Below are 22,831 nucleotides of genomic sequence, written 5' to 3'. Positions count from 1 at the left end.
GCTTCTTAATGGCCAGCTGCCCTTCCCTCGCCCGAAGGGAAGGTGAACTTTACTGAATTTGACAAGATTGAAAAGTGACGTTAACTTGCATATAAAGTAGAGCAGGATGTGGTAAAAATATTTCATAATAGTTTCTGCTCATTGCAATTTTGTGCAGACTGAACCAGTGTGCTCTGTGAAACAATGATGGTTTGACCACAAAATGTTTCCACCAAAGCTGCTAGTGCCCATTATTCAAGGTCATTGCTTAATATCCCAGCCAAGCAAGTGATTCTGACCTAAACAAAGTTTCACCTGACGTTGGAGCAACAGACAAACGGATGTGTTTTGACCCGAAACAATGTTGGAAAGAATGCAAAGACCTACGAGACTGTTGCCGTGACTCAAGCACCCGAGATATAGGGAGAGGTGGGGGCCAGGCCGGAACCTTATTCCTCGGAAAGAAGGAGTCAGAGGGTGTGGACGTTGCGGTATGGAAAGGGTTAAAATGGTGGGCTAACAGAAAACAATGCGCATCCTTTTTCAGTAAGACAAGAGGCAGGGGCAGTGTGCAGACATGGAGCAGTGATCCAGCCTGAACACTGTCCTTGAAAGCCCAATTCTCCTTTGTACAGCCCTTCTGTTTAAGCCTGGGAACCAAGGTCACAGAGCAAGATAAAGATGCAACCAATGGAAACAAGTAAATAAAGGACACACTAACTACTGGACAGTTATTTTGCACATTTATTTATTAATTCTTAAGTATTATTGGCATTAATTCTTAAGTATGAAGTATAAATGATATAATTGGTTAATAACATCTGAAATGTGTATTATGATTGGTACTTAAATATGCAAATGATGGGATTCAGTAGAGCACAGTTTCAATTGGATCAATATCTGTATCCAACAAGTTAATTTCTGTATGAAAATAGCACTTCTTAGTTCAAACAAGAACAGCTGGTGACAAAGGCCAGTCTGTTTTATTTGGGCACATGAATATTATACAAGAGATTCTGCAGGTGCTGGAAATCCAGAGTAACACACACAAGGAGTGTTGGAAGAACTCAGCAGCCATGAAAAGGAATAAACAGTCAACGTTCCGGGCTGAGGGGGGTCTTGGCCCGAACCATCATCTGCTTATTCCTGTACAATTAAATAAAGTTCGATTGACGAAAAAGTGTGAGATTTCAGACTCCAGTAAGTCAGCAATGACAAGATGTGCAAAATGATGGGTGGTATAGACAGCATAAATGCAAACAGTCTTTTACACAGAGAATGTGGAATCAAAAACAGTGGAACAGTTATTACCCCTCAGCCATCAGGTTCTTGCAAAAGGGAATAACTTCACTCAGTTTCACTCGGCCCATCTGTTCCCACAACCTATGGACTCACTTTCAAGGTCTCTTCATCTCATATTCTCAATAGTTATTGCTTGTTTATTAATTATTATTATCATTACACTTTTTATTCTCTTTCTTTTTGTGTTTGCACAGTTTGTTGTTTTTTTCATTGTTTGTCTGTGTTGTTGGGTGCAATCATTGATTCTATTGTGTTCCTTTGTATTTTCTGTGGTTTCCCACAGGAGAAAGAACATCAGGGTTGTGTATGATGACATATATGTACTTGGATAATAAATTTACTTTGAACTTTGAAAACTAGAGGGCATACCTGTAAGGTCAGAGTGGAAAGATTTAAAATGGACAACATCATGGAAGAGATGTATATGGAACAAGCTGCCAACAGGAAGTGGTAGAGGCAGGTATAAATGCAACATTTAAAACACACTTGGACTGGTTTGTGGTTAGGAAAAGTTAAGAAAGATGTGCGCTGGACAAGGGCAAATGAGGACAAGCTGAGGTGGGCATTTTGGTCAGCATGGTTGAGTTGGGCTGAAGGGCCTACTTCTGTGTGGTTATCACTCTATGATTATAACTTATTTCCCCTCCCCACTCCCCACAGATGCTGCTCAACCAGTTCCTCCAGCTGATTGCTTGTAGCTCCTGATTCCAACAGCTGCCATCTCTTGTGTCCCCCGTTAAACCTATTTTAATTGCTATAAGAAATTAAGGACCAATATCAAAATAGTCAGTTCCAAGCAACTGAAGTATGTTATTACAATCCAAACATATATTTATTTTGCCCAGAGAAATATTAAAAAGTAAATTAGATTAGTTTAATCTCAATTAACTTAGGGTTTTGAAGAAAATAACTCTGTTGTAATGACATTACTCAGCATAGTAATGGTGTATCTACTGATCACTCTTTCTCTATGCAGAGAGATAGAATGGCCACAATGGGCTGAATGGCCTCTTTCTATGATCCTATATTTGAATAAGTTTATAAATCCATGGCCTGTATTGGTCTCAGTGTCAAGATAATGAATTTGTAGAGCAAAACAGACTTCGATATTGTTGTATCATATTTTGTAGAATGTGAGTAAATTATCAAACACAAGACACAGCTGTACTTTTAAATTAGCTCATTTCCTCCAACAATATTTGCTGGTAATGGTATCCTCTGGTAATCAAAATTGGAATCAAGTTTATTATCACTGACATATGTCATGAAGTTTGAAGTTCAGAGTTCAAAGTAATTTTATTCTAATAATAATGCAAACTTAAACCAATCCTTTCTGCATACTCGTGATCCACAAACCTGCATTCCTTGTGCATCCATGTCAAAGTCAACGTAAAGTTTATTATCAAAGCACAGAACCAGAATCAGGTTTAATAACACTGGCATATGTGGTGAAATTTTCCTGCAGAAAATCCTGGTAATTCTCACCATCTGCATGCCACCTTGGCTGAACAGAGGAGCACTTTTAGTGATAGACTAAGACAACTGCTCTGCTCCAAAGAGCGCTATATGAGGTCATTCTTATCCTGAGCCATTATGCTCTATAATGAGCCAACCTATACAGTAGTCAGGGAAGTGATGACCCCTCCTGTTAGACTAGTTGTGGTTCCTTGTGTTTTATTCTTTCTACTTCTCTTCTAATATTTATATCTGTGCACTTGTAAAGCTACAGCGACACTGTAATTTCCTTTGGGATCAATAAAGTATCTATCTGTCTATCTATCTAACTTTGTGGCAGGAATACATGATAATAGAGAAAAAAATGAATTACAGTAACTATATAGTTAAATTCAATAAGCAGTTCAAGAAAATAGAAATAAAAACATAGTGAGGTGATGTTCAAGGGTTCAATGTTCAATACATATACCCCATGTTACCATATACTACCTTGAGATACATTTTCTTGTGGACATTTACAAGAAAAAAATAATCACAGTAGAATTTACAAACAAAACTACACAAACAGCCAAAGACTGGCAAGCAACCAAAGTGAAAAGAAGACAATAAAAATAATACTTTGTCAGCACTCAATCAGGCTCTGATGAAGGGTCTCAGCCCGAAACGTCATCTGTTTATTCCCCAACACACATCAAAGTTGCTGATGAATGCAGCAGGCCAGGCGGCATCTATAGGAAGAGGTACAGTCGACGTTTCGGGCCGAGACCCTTCGTCAGGACTAACTGAAGGAAGAGTTAGTAAGAGATTTGAAAGTGGGAGGGGAGGGGGAGATCCAAAATGATGGGAGAAGACAGGAGGGGGAGGGATGGAGCCAAGAGCTGGACAGGTGATTGGCAAAAGGGATATGAGAGGATCATGGGACAGGAGGCCTAGGGAGAAAGAAAAGGGGGTGGGGGGAGAAAACCCAGAGGATGGGCAAGGGGTATAGTGATAGGGACAGAGGGAGAGAAAGAAGAGAGAGAGAAGGAATGTGTGTATATAAATAAATAACGGATGGGATACTGAGGGGGAAGTGGGGCATTAGCGGAAGTTAGAGAAGTCAATGTTCATGCCATCAGGTTGGAGGCTACCCAGACAGAATATAAGGTGTTGTTCCTCCAACCTGAGTGCTACCTGACCAGCTGACCCCTCCACAGATGCTACCTGACCAGCTGAGTTCCTGCAACAATTTGTGTGTTACACAGCAGATTATAATATGCATTCATAAGCAAATGTATAGTGTTGGTCACGAGGGATGTTGTTAAACTAGATAGAGTGCTGAAAAGATCTACCTGGACGCTGCCTGGACTTGGGGTGAGTTACAAAAGTCTGCGTAGACTAAGAATTTATTTCCTGGAATGTAAGAGATTGAGGGGTGACCTGATAGAGGTGACAGTATATAGGATCATGAGGTCCATAGACGGGATGAATGCACATTTTATGGGCCTCAGACCCAAGGTGGTGATTTTGATAAGCAGAGTGTCAAATTATCTTGTGGTGTTATATTTGTAAAATGTGAGTAAATTATCAAACACAGGACACAGCCGTGTTTTAAAATTAGCTGACTTCCTCCAACAATATTTGCTGGTAATTGAATTTCAGGGTTGAATATGGTAAAACATCGATAATAAGTTTACTTTGAGCTTTGATAATCAGAATTGGAATCAAGTTTATTGTCACTGACACATGTCTTGAAGTTCGAAGTTCAATTATTATCGAAGTATGTATGTTATCACAAACCACCTTGAGATAAATTTTCTCAGAGAAAAGGTGCTAAAATGAGGGCGTAGGGTTAACAGCAGCAATAAGATATCTGAAAGCACCATCAGGAGCCACCTCTTTACACAAAAGGTAGTGGGTATTTGGAATGAGCCACCAGAAACAGTGGTTGAGGTGGGCAAGTTGACATTTAAAAGTTATCTAGATAAGAACATGAATAGGGGAAGTTTCTACATCTATGGGCAAAATGCAGACAGTTGTGATTAGCTCACTAGGTAACACAGTGGGCATGAATGAGTTGAGCTGAATGGCCCGATTGCATGCTGTAAGGCTTTATGAATCTATAAAACTGTTTCCCTATTTTGCCTCCAAAATTTTCACTCCGTAGGAATGGCTTTTTCTGTCAATGGAAAGTATCACTTACTTTTTTCTCAATAATCCTTCAGGATTTTCTCCCCTCAATCAAACACTCCCTCTCACACAACCCCTCCCCTCCCATCCCCCTACACCAGCCCAAAATTTTTTGCATTAAGTGAATCAACCCTTTGTCAGTTTCGGTGTTCCTTTTTCATGCCCTGTGGCACATTGGACGGCATTTTTTGCTGTATCCTTAGCGTTTGACTGTTTTTTTACGAGGCCAAGTTGCTAGCTCAATGCTCTTCCCATCACTGATGGAAAGTGTGCAAGGAGCTGTCCAGATTTGAACTCAGGACCATTTGCCTTGGAGTCCGGTGCTGATACTGCTTCACCATCTGCAAACCTTTGTCAGGTTTAGGTGACATTTAACTCTCTAATCCCTGATGTAATCTCATGCTCTGTCTCAAATATCTTGCCCCCTGACTAAATGAAAATCAAGTCTCAGCCCATACCTACAGTGTAAAAGATTAAAATCTCCAATGTAGAACATAAGATTATAAGAAAAGACTAATCTACGATCACTTAAGCCAATTGTAGCATGCAATAATCTTACACTAATGATACATGGCCCTACCTCCATCAGTCCCCTTCACTCATGCGGGTTCAGCTACAGTACAATTGAGGAACTTCATTGGATGTTGTATCCCATCTACCTACATGACACACAAGCCAGGCCAGCATGATATGAAGAGCAAGCTGGTGTCCACGTAGTCGACTCCCCCTCGCCTCTTTGATTCGGCCGGCACATGCCACACCGCAACCATCCTGCTCCTTCAAGACTTCAGGTCAAGACGCAAAAATGCCAGACTGTGCAGGTAGTTTAAAAGTTCATCTCTGAAAGGGAAGTGACAGGCTGTTGACTGCAGTGAATATTCAATAAAGTCAATTCAATTCAATTCATTTTTAAGAAAAACTGTGATTAATGAAGCAATTAGTAGTTTCGTTTGCTGCCAGCAAGACGTCGCTGTACTGCACCAGTGTCATCTTAAACCACAAGAGGCTATTTGAGACATACAATATTGGAAGCATTTAACAGGTATTGGAAGATTATCCCCACTACCACCCCCTGCTATTATAACCTTAAGGAACCTCACATAATAAATACAGTGGATTCTCATTATTGGGGTAGCCATTTATCTGAAACAATTCTTACAAACCAAAAACTAAATCAAGAAAATAGCCAGGATTCCCTTCACTTATTTGGGACAGTATGCTGCTTAATTGAGGCAGGAGACTGTTGCCAAACAATTTCTAACTAACATCGGTTCTGTGCACTTGCGTGACCAATAGACACTCTACAGTGCTCAGAACAATCAATTTTTAAATAGCGTCATTTGTGTGTGTTTGTATTCAAAAAGCAATGATTTTTGTCACAGATAGTTGGGGAGAAAGAAACGGTAAGACAATTCAGAACTATTTTGTTCACTGTGGTTTCAAGCATTCAGGCTTGGAGATGCCAGAAACAACCAAGAGTGAAAATGAAACAATTTCACTACTTCAACGAGTTAGCAATATGAAGGTAATGGCAATCATTTTGAATGTTGCAATGAAATTAAAAATTTGGAGGATGCAATCATTGAAAGCATTGGTTGAAGGCCGTCCATTATCTGCACTAGGTGTCTGCACTGATATTGTTTATTTAGAGTCAATCAAAAGAACATGGTAGATGAATTACTCGGTCAATAACTATAAGGGCCGTCTGGTGGCGTAGTGGCATCAGGGCTGGACTCCGGAGCGAAGGCTCCCGAGTTCGAATCCAAGTCGGGCCACCCCCCAAGCACGCTTTCCATCCGTGCCGGCTTGAGCATCGAGCTAGCCACTCGGCCTCGTAAAAAACAAGTGTCGAGTCAGAAATATTCGTATTGTGACCCGGTTAATCAGAGAGGAGACCAATCCTGACACCACGCGCCAGACGAGAATGGCTGACTGTCTGGTGCGACATGAACATAGAACATAGAATAGTACAGCACAGTACAGGCCCTTTGGCCCACAATGTTATGCCAACCCTCAAACTCTGCCCCCCATATAACACCCTACCTTAAATTCCTCCGTATACCTGTCTAGTAGCCTCTTAAATTTCACTAATCTATCTGCCTCCACCACTGACTCGGGCAGTGTATTCCACGCACCAACCACTCTCTGAGTAAAAAACCTTCCTCTAATATCCCCCTTGAAATTCCCACCCCTTACCTTAAAGCCATGTCCTCTTGTATTGAGCAGTGGTGCCCTGGGGAAGAGGCGCTGGCTATCCACTCTATCTATTCCTCTTAATATCTTGTACACCTCTATCATGTCTCTTCTCATCCTTCTTCTCTCCAAAGAATAAAGCCCTAGCTCTTTCAAACTCTGACCATAATCCATACACTCTAAACCAGGCAGCATCCTGGAAAATCTGTTCTGTACCCTTTCCAATGCTTCCACGTCCTTGCTATAGTGAGGCAACCAGAAACGGACACAGTACTCCAAGTGTGGCCTAACCAGAGTTTTACAGAGCTGCATCATTACCTCACGACTCTTAAAATCTATCCCTCGACTTACGAAAGCTAACACCCCAAAAAATTTTCTTAACTACCCTATCCACCTGTGAGGCAACTTTCAGGGATCTGTGGACATGTACCCCGAGATCCCTCTGCTCCTCCACACTACCAAGTATCCTGCCATTTACTTTGTATTCTATCTTGGAGTTTGTCCTTCCAAAGTGTACCACCTCACACTTCTCATGGTTGAACTCCATCTGCCACTTCTTAGCCCACTTCTGCAACCTATCAATGTTTCTCTGCAATCTTCAACAATCCTCTACACTATCTACAACACCACCAACCTTTGTGTCATCTGCAAACTAGCCAACCCACCCTTCTAACCCACATCCAGGTCGTTAATAAAAACCAAGAAAAGTAGAGGTCCCAGAACCGATCCTTGTGGGACACCACTAGTCACAACCCTCTAATCCAACTGTACTCCCTCCACCACGACCCTCTGCCTTCTGCAGGCAAACCAATTCTGAATCCAACTGGCCAAACATCCCTGGATCCCATGCCTTCTGACTTTCTGAATAAGCCTATCATGTGGAACCTTGTCGAATGCCTTACTAAAATCCATATAGATCACATCCACTGCACTACCCTCATCTATATGCCTGGTCACCTCCTCAAAGAACTCTATCAGGCTTGTTAGACATGATCTGCCCTTCACTAAGCCATGCTGACTGTCCCTGATCAGACCACGATTCTCTAAATGCCCATAGGTCCTATCTCTAAGAATCTTTTCCAACAGCTTTCCCACCACAGACGTAAGACTCACTGGTCTATAATTACCCAAACTATCCCTACTACCTTTTTTGAACAAGGGGACAACATTTGCCTCCCTCCAATCTGCCGATACCATTCCTGTAGACAACGAGGACATACAAATCCTAGCCAGAGGCTCAGCAATCTCTTCCCTCACCTCGTGGAGCAGCCTGGGGAATATTCCGACAGGCCCCGGGGACTTATCCGTCCTAATGTATTTTAATAACTCCAACACCTCCTCTCCCTTAATATCGACATGCTCCAGAACATCAACCTCACTCATATTGTCCTCACCATCATCAAGTTTCCTCTCATTGGTGAATACCGAAGAGAAGTATTCATTAAGGACCTCGCTCACTTCCACAGCCTCCAGGCACATCTTCCCACCTTTATCTCTAATCGGTCCTACCTTCACTCCTGTCATCCTTTTTTTCTTCACATAATTGAAGAATGCCTTGGGGTTTTCTTTTACCCTATTTGCCAAGGCCTTCTCATGCCCCCTTCTTGCTCTCCTCAGCCCCTTCTTAAGCTCCTTTCTTGCTTCCCTATATTCTTCAATAGACCCATCAGATCCTTGCTTCCTAATCCTCATGTATGCTGCCTTCTTCCACCTGACTAGATTTTCCACCTCACGTGTCACCCATGGTTCCTTCACCCTACCATTCTTTATCTGCCTCACTGGGACAAATTTATCCCTAACATTCTGCAAGAGATCTCTAAACATCGACCACATGTCCATAGTACATTTCCCTGCAAAAAAATCATCCCAATTCGCACCTGCAAGTACTAGCCTGATAGCCTCATAATTTGCCCCTCCCCAATTAAAAATTTTCCTGTCCTCTCTGATTCTATCCTTTTCCATGATAATGTTAAAGGCCAGGGAGCGGTGGTCACTGTCCCCCAGATGCTCACCCACTGAGAGATCAGTGAATTGACCCGGTTTGTTACCTAATACTCGATCAGGTATGGCATTCCCCCTAGTCGGCCTGTCAACATACTGTGACAGGAATCCATCCAGGACACACTTAACAAACTCTGCCCCATTCAAGCCCTTGGAACTAATCAGGTGCCAATCAATATTAGGGAAGTTAAAGTCACCCATGATAACAACCCTGTTATTTTTGCACCTTTCCAAACTCTGCCTCCCAATCTGCTCCTCGGTATCTCTGCTGCTACCAGGGGGTCTATAGAATACTCCCAATAGAGTAACTGCTCCCTTCCTGTTCCTGACTTCCACCCATACTGACTCAAAAGAGGATCCTGCTACATTACCCACCCTTTCTGTAGCTGTAATAGTATCCCTGACCAGCAATACCACCCCTCCTCCCCTCCCCGCCCCCATCCTTTTCGAAGCACTGAAATCCAGGAACATTGAGCATCCATTCCTGCCCTGGTGCCAGCCAAATCTCTGTAGTGGCCACTACATCATAATTCCATGTATGTATCCAAGCTGTCAGTTCATCACCTTTGTTCCTGATGCTTCTTGCATTGAAGTACACACACTTTAGCCCTTCTAGTTTCCTACCTTTACACCCTTTATTCTGTTTCTCTTTCCTCAAATGCTAAAAAAAAAACTATAAGGAGCTAATACATAGTTTTATAATACTGCAGAGGCAGTGGTAGAGTTCTAATTTAAAATGCAGTGAGGTAGATTGGGAGATCAGGAATTCATCCTTAGCATATGGGGCCATTTTCACAGATACTTCAAAGTTCCCATGCAAGTTGATAGGGTGATCAATGTGGTGTGTGGTGTATAGGCCTTTATTAGTCAGGAGAGGGAGTTCAATCCCGAGAGGTAATTTTGCAGTCCAGTAAAACCTTGGTTAGACTACACTTGGAATATTGTGGTCATCTCTGTTCAGCTCACTATAAGAAGGGTGTGGAAGCTTTAAAGAGGGTGCACTGGAGATTTACCAGGATGCTGCCAGGATCAGAGAGCATGTCTCATGAGAATAGGTGGAGGAAACTAGAGCTTTTCTCTTTGGAGGGAAGAAAGATGAGAGGTGACTTGATAGAGTTGTATAAGATGATAAAGGCATAGATCCAGCACCCAGGGCATTGTCCTTTTCTTACTGTTACCATCAGGTAGGAAGTACAGAAGCCTGAAGGCGCAAACTCAGCGATTCAGGAACAGCTTCTTCCCCTCTGCCATCCGATTCCTAAATGGATATTGAACTCCTGGACACTACCTTACTTTTTTAATATACAGTATTTCTGTTTGTTTGCACATTATCTTAATCTATTACTAATATACTGTAATTAATTTGCTTATTAATTAATTATTTTTTTACATTTTTCTTCTCTGCTTGATTATGTATTGCATTGAACTGCTGCTGCTAAGTTAACAAATTTCAAGTCACACGCCGGTGGTGATAAACCTGATTCTGATCGAGTAGACAGCCAGAGACTTTTCCCCAGGGTGGAGATGGCTAATGTGAGGGGGCAGAATTTTAAGCCGATTGGAGGGAAGTAGAGGGGAGATGTCAGGGAGAGTGGTAGTTGTAAAGAATGTCCCGCCGCATTTAGAGGCAGTGGCAGATACATTAGGGGCATTTTCTCATTGGAACAACAAAGATCCTCAGCACCCAGCCCATGCTCTTCTCTCACTGCTGCCATCAGGTGGAACGTTCAGGAGCCTCAGGACTCACACCAGCAGGCTGAAGAACAGTTACTACCCTTCAACCATCGGGCTCTTAAACAAAAGGGGATAACTACACTTTCCCAACCATTGAGATGTTCCCACTACCAATTATCTCACTTTTAGGACTCTTTATCCTGTCATTTCATGTTCTCATTATTTATTGCTATTTACTTATATTTGCATTTGCCCAATTTGATGTCTTCTATACTGTACTTGATCTTTCATTGATCCTGTTATAGTTACTATTCTATAGATTTGCTGAGTATGCCTGCTGGAAAATGAATCACAGGGTTGTATGTGGTGATATATATGTACTCTGATAATAAAATGTACTTTGAACTTAGAGGAGGAGAAGTGTTTAGATAGGGGTGTACAAGATGATAAGAGCCATAGATCGAGTGGATCGCCAGTGACTTGTTCCCAGGGGGGAAATGGATAAAAGCTAGAGGCAGAAGTTTAAGGTGAGTGGTGGAAAGTATAGGGGAGTATAAGTATAGTATTTTTTTACACAGTGAGTGGTTAGTGCATCGAATGCCTGGCCAGGGGTGATGGCTACAACAGATACATTAACGGCATTTAAGAAATTTAGATAGGCACATGATCAATAGAAAAATGGAGGGCTATGTAAGAGAGAAGTTCAGATTAAAGGGCCAGCACAAGATTGTGAGCCGAAGGGCGGAGTGTTGTTCTATGTTCCACGTGGGGGTCCATTTAAAAGTCTAAAACAGCGGAATAGAAGCTGTCTTTGAGGCTAGTGGAAAGTGTTTGATTTCCAGATCGTACCTTCTGGATTCATACCTGAGAGAAACATTTTGATTTAATTTGAACTCCACGATATATCTGAACAAATCAAATTCTCCATGAAGTCACCTATCATTGACATTGCTCTCTCTCTCTCTCTACTTCCAAAGCTCAGAGAGGATGGTTCTGCAAGCTCCAATCAAGAGAGGAAGAAGAAGAAAAGGAAAACAAAAAAGTCCAACAGCGTGGATTGCACACAACAAGGCAACATCCAGTAACCCAAGGCAACCCTGCTCCAAGTTTAAAAGTACAGGCCTTTAGCAAATGCTTCACAAACGGACAATAGTTATGCACCTCTTTTGTCCTACAGTCTCTCCCTATAACCTTGAGTTAAAAAATATATATATCTTTAGTATATTCATGTGTCATGTTGAGGAAATATGCTTTATTCCAGCAGTGAGTACGACATACAGCTCTGCTTATTGGAAAGATGGGCTTGCACTGGAGAAGGTGCAAGGGAGATATACAAGGATATTGCCAGGACTAAACAATTGGAGCTAAAAAGTGAGATTGGATATCTGGGGTTGACCATAAGACATAAGAACAGAATTAGGACCTTTGGTCCATCGGGTTGCTCCACCATTCTATCGTGACTGATTTATTTTCCCATTCAACCCCTTTCTCCTGCCTTCTCCCTGTAACCTTTGACACCCTTACCAATCAAGAACACAATAAGACCTTTGACACTTATTATGACACAAATCTCATTTGACTCATGCCAATGCAGTCATTCTCCCTCCTTGGTTCTCTTCATCTGCTCACGTTCCCATCAACTTTAATTATTTTACCACCTTCCTACATAAGGGGTGATTAGCAGTAGCCAGTTATCCAACCCGTATGTCTTTGGGAAAGCCACCTGGTCAGAGGCACAGCATTCAGACTTGACACGAGCAGCACCCGAGGTATGACTCGAGCAGGGGATCGTGGAGTCGTGAAGCACGGCTCTAACCTCTGTGGTTAGGGCAGGCTGAGGACAGAGCCACGGTACCAGGGGAAGCACCAGTACTGCAGCCCAACACAGTATTACCCCAGGTTAAGCTCAACCAGGAGTAAAGTCAAATGCAACTCACACAAAATGCTGGAGGAACTCAGCAGGTCAGCATCATCTAGGGAAATGAATAAACAGTCGACGTTTCAGGCCAAGACCCTTCATTAGGAACCCTTCATTACTTTATTCCTCTCAAAAGATGGTCCTGGAACCTGCTGAATTCCTCCTGCAATTTGTGTGCATTGCTCTGGATTTCCAGCATCTGCAGAATCTTTTGTGCAAATTCAAATGTAAATCTGGCCTTGTACCTGATTCAGTCAGCTTTCCGCTGGATGGGTTGGGTTACATTTGACTGGCAGGGCGCGAAATATTATGGTCATACATACTTTTTGGTTTCAAGGATAAGCTTTATTCATAAAAAAGTCAATCCAGGAAATCCAGTTCTCACTATCTCACCATCTTGCACCACATTTTTATTTATTTTTTATAGTTCTTTATTATAACTTATAGTAATTTTTTACATGTTGTACTTTACTGCTGCTACACAACGAATTTCATAACATATATCAGTGATAATTAACCTGATCCTGACACTGATTCAATACAATTAGTACCACTTGCTTTGCATTCATCAGAATCAGAGGCAGTACCCACTAACCTGATGGCATGAATATCGATTTCTCCTTCAGGTAAAAAAAACCCTCCCCCTCCATTCTTTTTCTATTCCCCACTCTGGCCTCTTACCTCTTCTCACCTGCTAATCTCATCCTCCTACCCTTTCTCCCATGGTCCACTCTCCTCTCCTATCAGATTCCTTCCTCTCCAACCCTTCACTTTTGCCACAGACCGGGCTTTACCTCTCTCCTTCCCCTCCCCCTAACTTTTTATTCTGGCATCTTCCCCCTGCCTTTCCAGTCCTGAAGAAGGGCCTCAGACTGAAATATCAACTGTTTATTCCCCTCCATAGATGCTGCCTGAGCTGTTGAGTTCCTCCAGCATTTTGTATGCGTTGCTTTGGACAGCACCCGCAGAATTGCTCATGTTTGTCATGGGTTTGTTGCTCAGTGCAGTGAAATACATAAAAAGTACTATTAATTACAATGAGAAACATTTTGGAAAAACACAACTGTGCATACAGAGATCAAAATAGGGAGGTAGTGTTCATTGTCCGTTCAGAAATCGGAAGGCAGAGGGGAAGAAGCTGTTCCTAAAACACTGTGTTTGGGTCTTCATGCTCCTGTACCTCCTCCCTGATGGTAGTAATGAGAAAAGGGCATGTTCTGGATAGAAACATAGAAACATAGAAAACCTACAGCACAATACAGGCCCTTCGGCCCACAAAGTTGTGCCGAACATGTCCCTACCTTAATAATTACCAGGGTTAACCATAGCCCTCTATTTTTCTAAGCTCCATGTATCTATCCAAAAGTCTCTTAAAAGACCCTGTCGTATCCGTCTCCACCACCGTTGCCAGCAGCCCATTCCACGCAGTCACCATTCTCTGAGTAAAAAACTTACCCCTGACATCTCCTCTGTACCTACTTCCAAGCACCTTAAAACTGTGCCCTCTTGTGGCAGCCATTTCAGCCCTGGGAAAAAGCCTCTGACTATCCACATGATCATTGCCTCTCATCATCTTATACACCTCTATCAGTTCACCTCTCATCCTCCGTCGCCCCAAGGAGAAAAGGCCGAGTTCACTCAACCTATTCTTATAAGGCATGCTCCCCAATCCAGGCAACATCCTTGTAAATCTCCTCTGCAGCCTTTCTATGGTTTCCACATCCTTCCTGTAGTGAGGCGAACAGAACTGAGCACAGTTCTCCAAGTGGGGTCTGACCAGGGTCCTATATAGCTGCAACATTACCTCTCGATAGTTGGATATTTGGATATCCATCATGAACTACGATGGATAGTTCATGATGATGATGCCAACTTCTTGAGTGGTGGGAAGGCTTGTGTCCATGATGGAGCTGGATGAGGCTACGAATCTCTGCTGGTTTTGGTGATCCTGCACATTGGATCTGACATACCAGAAGGTGATGCCACCAGTCAGGATAATGTCCACAGTCCATCTGTAGAAATTTGCTAGAGTCTTTGGTGACTAAACCAAATCTCCTCAAGCTCATCGTATCAAATCAATGCATTCATTATGCCAATTGTAACCAATATAATTTATTTACAATGCACCAGTTTCCCCTTTAAACGACTCTAACGCAAAGAACTGTGAGAGGGTAGTTCCGCAGGACCAAGCCCTTCCATATCCAGAGGAGGGTGGACCCTAGGGAGCTGGCCCTACCCCACACAGCCTTTGCACTGGCTGAATTTTTAACCAAAATAAATTTTATTCATACTAAAAAATATATTCGCAGAAGTAAACCTGTATTCTGGATTAGTCAGGGAATGAAGGGATACGGGGGGAAGGCAGAAGACTGGGGCTGAGAGGGAAAATCGATCAGCCATGATGAAATGCGGAGCAGACTCGATTGACTAATTCTGCTGCTTTATTTTATGATCTTTATGGTCTAAACCGTGAAATACCTTTCCAATCTTACATTCATAGTCAGTGCTTTCAGTATTACATACACACAAGTCGGACCATTGCTATGCGTGTGGCTCCCTTGGGTGGTTAACTACCACGATAATTAAGGAGCTTCCTCACCCAACCCAACCCCTCGGTCTCCAGTAGCAGAAGAACCCGACACTGTGGTCCTTCCCCACCAAGACCTTGCAATGGCTGTTTCAGTGCCACTTTCCGTTTGTCCTCCTGCAGCCTGGAGTGTGACAGTCAACGGACATCTCAATGTGCTAGCAGGACAACGGCCTTCGGGCAGACCAAAGGGGCGTCTTTCATCGAGCTGATGATCTGCCGGTAGCCCTTGGTGCTTGTGTCCGTGATTGTCCCTGGAAACAGCCGATAGGTCAGAGCGTCCCAAGATGAACTGTGACACAACTGCTGGCGTCTTTCTCCTCACCTCCTTCGCGGACCCACACTCTGCAAAGAGCTGAGTGACCATCCTTTCCCCACTACAGTGATCCCGTGGGCAACTCGCGGTGAGAGTGATTCTCCGGGCACATAGGGAGAATCCGGCTGGGAGGAGCACTCTCATTCTTCTGAACTCCAGTGAGCACAGCCCCAGAGCCATCAAGCGCTCCTCATATGTTAACCCTTTCATACCTGTGATTATTCCCGTGAGCCTCCTCTGGACACTCTCCAATGCCAGCACATCTCTTCTTAGATAAAGCTGCCCAGAATACTCAAAGTGTGGGCTAACCAATGACTCAGCATTACAACCTTGATTTTGTATTCTAGGGCTCTCAAAACGAATGCTAACATTCCATTTGCCTTCCTTGCCATCGACTCAACCTACAATGGGTCTCCAAATGTCTTTGCACTGAATTTTGCACTTGCTCCTCATTTAGAAAAAAAGTCCACACTTTAATTCCTTCTGCCAAAGCACTCGAACATGCACTTCCCTACACTATATTCCATCTGCCACTTCATTGTCCATTCTCCCAATCTGTCTAAGTCCTTGTACAGACATCCTCCTTCTTCAAAACTACCTGCCCTTCCACCTATCTTCACATCATGTGCAAAGCTGGCCACAAAGCCATCAATTCATTCACCTAAATCACTAACATATAGTGTATAGAGAATCTGTCCCAACACAGACCCCTGTGGCACACCTTTCGTCACCAGCAGCCAACCAGAACAGGCTCCCTTTATTCCCTTTTATTCCCACTCTTTTCCTCTTGCCAATCAGCCAGTCTTCTATGCATGCTAGAACCGATCTTGCAGTACCATGGCCTCTTTAAGCAGCTTCACATGCGACGCCTTGCAAAGGCCTTCTGAAAATCCAAGTAAACAACATCCACTAATTCTCTTTTATCTATCCTGCCTCTTATTTCCTCAAAGAATTCCAACAGCTTTGACAAGCACAATTCCCCTTTTAGAAAACCATGCTGACTTTGGCCTATTTTATCAAGTATGTCCGAGTACCATGAAAACTTATCCTCAGTAATAGATTCCAACACCTTTCCAACCACTGAAGTCAGCCTACCTGACTTACAATTTCTGTTCTTCTGCCTCCTTCCCTTTTTAAAAAGTGGAGTGACATTTGCAATTTTCCAGTCCTCAGGAACCATTCCAGAACCTAGTGATTCTTGAAAATCATTACCAATGCCTCCACAATCTCTTCAGCTATCTCTTTCAGAACTCAGGGGTGTAGTCCATCTGTTCCTTCAGACATCTCAGCTTCCCAAGCACCTTCAACTTAGCAATAGCAATGACACTTACCTGTGTTGTTTGTCTGTCTCTGCAGTGTGTAGTTTTTCATTGACACCGAACGCCCGCAAGAAAACAAATCTCAGGGTAGTATATGATGACATATATGTACTTTGATAATAAATTTACTTTGAACTTTGAACCTTGAATTGCTTATTTCATAAAAGATTCCTGTAAGTCATAAAGTGAGCTGGTAATTGACGCCAAAGCTAAATTCACACTAAGTGAATAGCTTTGCCACTTTAAAGACACTTTACCAGCCACAAATTGTTTGGTATCCGTCGGCGGACTGAGCTGGCCTAGGCATCCATAATTAATTCACATGAAGTGTGACACAGTCATCACATGCTGGCTAGCTAATGACCCATCTTCAATCATGGATAGGTCCTTTAATGGGGAGGGGGCCAATGAGTCCATGAGCCCCTTTTGTTACTGGTCTGATCAGTCCTCTGTCTCCGTTACCATCAGCGGCTCTCTGATGGTCCTGGAGACTCAGGTCGGGGGAGGCCAGGGCGTGGGAAGAACTTGGTGATCGGGTGCAAGCAGTTCTTGGTGTTGCTGATACATGGCTCACTGCAGATGCTGGAAATCTGGATAAACACATGCAAAATGCAGGAGGAATTCAGCCCAGATGCCGCTGGGCCTGTGAGTTCCTCAGTCTTGCTGTATGTGCCTAATCTCACATCCTGCACCACTGGAGCCATTCCTGGGTTCATGTGGATGCCAAAAGAAAATGTGGTGAGTTCCAGGAGAGTAATGTCCCAAGGAAAAAGGAGAAGTGTGCACATTGTCACCTGCAATCTGATGGCCACCATTTAATATGACTGCTTCAGCAGGTGTATAGAGCCCAAGCAGAAACAGACCAAGTGTCACAGCATGCAGAGGTTCAACCTGTCCCTAGTGTTGCAAAGGTTGGATGTGGTCTTCTTGCCACTCAATGTTCCAGACAGTAGGACCTTGCAGCAACACCTGCTCCTCTGAGGAAATTTCTAAGGAAGAGCACCTTGGAGAAGTCTACCAGGCAGTGGTCAATACAGAGTGCCTGCGGGTCCCTGAGGAAGCAAACAATGGCTGACCCTCCAAACAGGCCATCAAAGTTACTCAGCAGAATGCCTCTTCATCAGAACTCTCAACCAAGGTCCAAGATCTCACATGGCTGGTCCTTGAGAGCAGTCTCTCCCCATCAGATCCTTCCCACGTGGTCAGAGTCCCACTCCCACAGTGCGGTGCCTTCAAGTTGGTTGTGATAAGGTTGAAACAATCAGCCACCTCTTTGGGTGCTTGCCAAGAAGGTATTGGAAAGGATGTAAGGGACCTTGACAACGTTCATCCTGAATAACAGAGGACTCTGTGGTCTAGAGAATGTTCCCTGGATACGCCAAGTGCTGCTGGAAGGCTCAGTGCAAGACTCACTTTTGCCTCTTGTAACCTGTTGGTCCTCCAGTGTAAGGTCCTATCCACGAGTGAATGCTGCCAATTGGCACATTCCAGGGTGTAGCTGAACATGCTGAGGACCCACTGAAGCTCTGTTCGCCCCCTTTCAGACTCTCTGACGGTGGTGTCTGAAAAGAGGATGCTGTCCAAGTTGCATGCCATCTTGGACAATGTCTCCCATCCACTACATAATGTACTGGTTGGGCACAGGAGGACATTCAGTCAGAGACTCATTCCACCGAGATGCAACACAGAGCATCATAGGAAGTCCTTCCTGCCTGTGGCCATCAAACTTTACAGCTCCTCCCTTGGAGGGTCAGACACCCTGAGCCAATAGGCTGGTCCTGGACTTACTTCCTGGCATAATTTAAATATTACTATTTAATTATTTATGGTTTTATTACTATTTAATTATTTATGGTGCAACTGTAACGAAAACCAATTTCCCCCGGGATCAATAAAGTATGACTATGAGTATAAACAACAGGAATTCTGCAGATGCTGGAAATCAAGCAACACACATCAAAGTTGCTGGTGAACACAGCAGGCCAAGCAGCAGCTGTAGGAAGAGGTGCAGTCGACGTTTCAGGCCGAGACCCTTCGTCAGGACTAACTGAAGGAAGAATGAGTAAGGGATTTGAAAGTTGGAGGGGGAGGGGGAGATCCAAAATGATAGGAGAAGACAGGAGGGGGAGAGATAGAGCCAGGAGCTGGACAGGTGATAGGCAAAAGGGGATACGAGAGGATCATACAGACCTCCTGTCCCATGATCCTCTCGTATCCCCTTTTGCCTATCACCTGTCCAGCTCTTGGCTCTATCTCTCCCCCTCCTGTCTTCTCCTATCATTTTAGATCTCCCCCTCCCCCTCCAACTTTCAAATCCCTTACTCATTCTTCCTTCAGTTAGTCCTGACGAAGGGTCTCGGTCTGAAACGTCGACTGCACCTCTTCCTACAGCTGCTGCCTGGCCTGCTGCGTTCACCAGCAACTTTGATGACTATGACTATTATCCTCTTATGAAGGATGGGGGAAGTACCCTTGTTCCACTGAACACCCAGGGCCTGAGTCCTGTGTAATCCCCTCTCACAGTTATTTATGCTAGAGTGTTTGCACTGAACAATCGATGAGATGTTGACATACTGTAAAGATCATAAACAAATGTATTGATATATTTGGTAGAGTGAATGAAGACAGCAGAGTGTTCCATTTGCTTTTTAATAATCAATTACATTTCCGGAGAGAGAAAAACTCCCCCGAATCCTCTTCACATTGTGCTTCATAATCCAATCCGATCAACTTCAATATTATCAGCAATTTTTGAAATGTGACTTCAAGCTCCCTTCGCTGAACTGTGAGATGAGTAACACAGCCCAAGCACCAACGCAGACACAGAATCAGGTTTTATATCACCTGCACATGTGTGAAAATTGTTGTCTTTACGGCAGCAGTAAAATGCAATACATAAATATAGAAAAAAAACTGCATTACTATAAGTATACATGTATATTAAATAGCTTAATTAAAATCAGTCATGCAAAATGAAAAATATTGAGCTAGTTTTCTTGGATTCAATGTCCATTTAAAAATCAGATGGCAGAGGGGAAGAAGCTGTTCCTGTATCACTGAGTGTGTGCCTTCAGGCACCTGTATCTCCTACCTGATAGCATGTCCTGAATTGTGGGGGGTTCTTAATGATGGACGCTGCCTTTCTGAGGCACCACTCCTCGAAGATATCTTGAATATTACAGAGGCTAGTAGCCATAATCTTACAACTTTCTGCAGCTTACTCCGATCCTCCACCAGTCCGAACCTACTAATCAGAGAAAGATCTGATTCTGCCTACTTTTTTCCTTTCTGTTTCATAATTCTCATTTTAATTGGTAATTGCTTCGTAGACTGTACTGAGACACAGAGAAAACCTATTTATGTGCCTTCTATTAATATATTTCCAAGCATAAATGCAAAAGGGAGAAGTAATAACACAATGCAATGGAATAACTCCCAATTCTACATGCTTTAATCTTGTTTAGCCAGAGAGTAGTCACTCTGTGGGATACTCTGCCACAGAGTACAGTAGAGGCCAAGCCCGTGCGTAAGTTTATGGTGCAAGTTGCTAGTTTCCTGATTGGTCAGGGCATCAAAGGATATTGTGAGAAGGCAAGTGTATGGGTTCGAGTGGGATCCGGGATCAGTGATGATGGAATGGTGGAGCAGACTCGATGGGCTGAATGGCCTGATTCTGCTCCTATGTCTTATGGTCTTACGAACAACTCACTGTGCGGAGTCCTTTAAAAAATTCCAGTTACATCTGGTTCCTACCTTTCCCTAATCTATTCTAAGAGCTACATCCTCAAAGAACTCCAACAGATTAAGGGAACGTGACTTTTCTTCAAAAGGTCATATTGTTACTGATCTCCTTACCACCTAAAAGGCCATTCAGTCCATTGCATTTATGCTGCCTGTCGGAGCAAACCCATCAGTCATATTCCTCCATTTATTTCCGTGAAACTTACGCTCTCATCCATGTCATCAACTGGTCCACCTGCTACCCACAATGGGGGCAATTTACAACTCCAATCACCTACTCCCACTGGGGGGCAACTTACAGTCAGCTGTCTCCCATCACCTGCTACCCACACCGGGGGCACTTTACAACTCCAATCACCTACCCCGACCGGGGGCAATTTACAGTCAGCTGTCTCCCATCACCTCCTACCCACACCGGGGGCAATTTACAACTCCAATCACCTACCCCCACCAGGGGCAATTCACAATCATCTGTCTCTAATCACTTACCTACACTGGGACAATTTACAGTATATTGTCTCCCATCACCTACCCCCATTGGGGGCAATTTACAATCATCTGTCTCTAATCACCCACCCACATCGGGGGCAATTTACAGTCAGCTGTCAGTCTGCACATCCAGGGAATGTCAGAGGAAACCCACCAGGTCACAAGGAGAACATGCAAACGCAGATGGAGAATCGTTGGCACAGCAAAGTGATTGCACTAGCCACTACACTACTGCGCTTCCCCTGTAAGCCCCCACCCCTTCCTCAGCCTCCTTCGCTGTAGTCACCCCATCCAGGGAGAACATCATCTAACGTGTCAGACCCCAAGGGACTTCTCAATGAGTCATTTGCCATTGTTCGAAGCAGGTCTTTCCCGGATGAAGACCTGCTTTGCCAGGAAGCAACCTGTGTACCTTTGCTGCTCTCCTCAGTCACCGACTTGTTCAGTCGGGAAACCTGAGAACAATACTCCGGAACATTTCACCTGGTAATATAAATAGGATCTCCAGGTTAAAGATGGCGCTGGTGAATCTCAGCGACTTCTGACTAATAAAACAAGGAAAACAATTAAATACTTCGTTAATCACACTTTTCCTGGCAAACGATGGTTGTAAACAATAGTCTGTAACTTCCCTTTGGTCTTGGAGTCAGTCCGATGTGGCAGAGCTGAGGTGAGGCGAGGCAGAGGGCCCATCACCCAGAGCGAGGACGACCCAAGGTTCAATCGATTTAAGCACCATGCCGAATCAGGAAGGTCAGGTACAGGCCGAATCGAGGCGATGGAGTCCAGGCCCCGGAGCGTAGTGAGGTGATTAAACCCAACAATGATTCAGCCACCAGGACAGATTGAAAAGGTCAGGGTGTCGGGGTCCGAGGCAAAGGCCAGGCCGGTTCAGCTCACTGCTCCACTCTGCACTGAACTAAGGGTCCGTGAACATACAGTCCCTGTGGACTTCAGTTCAGAACGTGATTTGCTTGCGTTTATTGTTTGCATGATTTGATTTTCCTTCTCTGTGCGTTGGGTGTTTGATGGTCTTTTTTTTTAATGGGTTCTTTTGGGTTTCTTTGTTTTGCACACGCCTGTCAGGAGGTGAATCCCAAGGTTGTTTAATGTATCACACACAAAATGCTGGTGGAACGAGGCAGGCCAGGCAGCATCTATAGGAAGAGGTACAGTCGACGTTTCGGGCCGAGACCCTATAGATGCTGCCTGGCCTGCTGCGCTCCACCAACATTTTGCGTGTGTTGCTCGAATTTCCAGCATCTGCAGATTTCCTCATGGTTGTGTAATGTATACATACACAATCATATTTGAATCATACTCCACTGGGGAAAAGAAGAGTCAAGTAATGCAATCCAAGGTGTGCACAATATGACAGAGTTTCTGCCCGAAATGTCGACTTTTCATTCCCCTCCATTGGTGCTGCCTGACCAGCTGAGCTCCGGCCGTCTATTGTGCTTGTGCGTGCGTGCGTGCGTGCGTGCGTGTGCGTACGTGCGTGTGTGTGTGTGTGTGTGTGTGTGTGTGTGTGTGTGTGTGTGTGTGTGTGTGTGTGTGTGTGTGTGTGTGTGTGTGTGTGCGTGCGCGTGTGTGTGTGTGTGTTTGTTTGTGCTCACTATCGCCATCTCCTGGTTGGAACTCGCACTGCAACACCATGAAATTATCCTCCCTGTGGCAGAATGTGGGCA

General features: G+C 43.9%; 1 protein-coding gene across 2 annotated transcripts in view; it reads left to right on the top strand.

The window, feature by feature from the left end:
• The window catches only part of LOC140198199 (uncharacterized), a 47,380-nt gene extending 30,226 nt beyond the window's left edge, over positions 1–17,154 (top strand). For both annotated transcript variants that reach the window (XM_072259229.1, XM_072259228.1), the window contains exon 7: positions 11,751–17,154. In XM_072259229.1, coding sequence (XP_072115330.1) covers positions 11,751–11,858 — 108 coding nt within the window. In that variant the 3' untranslated portion in view covers positions 11,859–17,154. The remainder of the gene's footprint in view (positions 1–11,750) is intronic.
• Positions 17,155–22,831: the final 5,677 nt, after the last annotated feature.

The sequence above is a fragment of the Mobula birostris genome, chromosome 5, assembly GCF_030028105.1.
Source record: "Mobula birostris isolate sMobBir1 chromosome 5, sMobBir1.hap1, whole genome shotgun sequence".
Lineage (NCBI taxonomy): Eukaryota > Metazoa > Chordata > Chondrichthyes > Myliobatiformes > Myliobatidae > Mobula > Mobula birostris.
The sequence above is the reverse complement of the archived record's forward strand: the minus strand, read 5'-3'. Positions and strand labels throughout refer to the sequence as shown.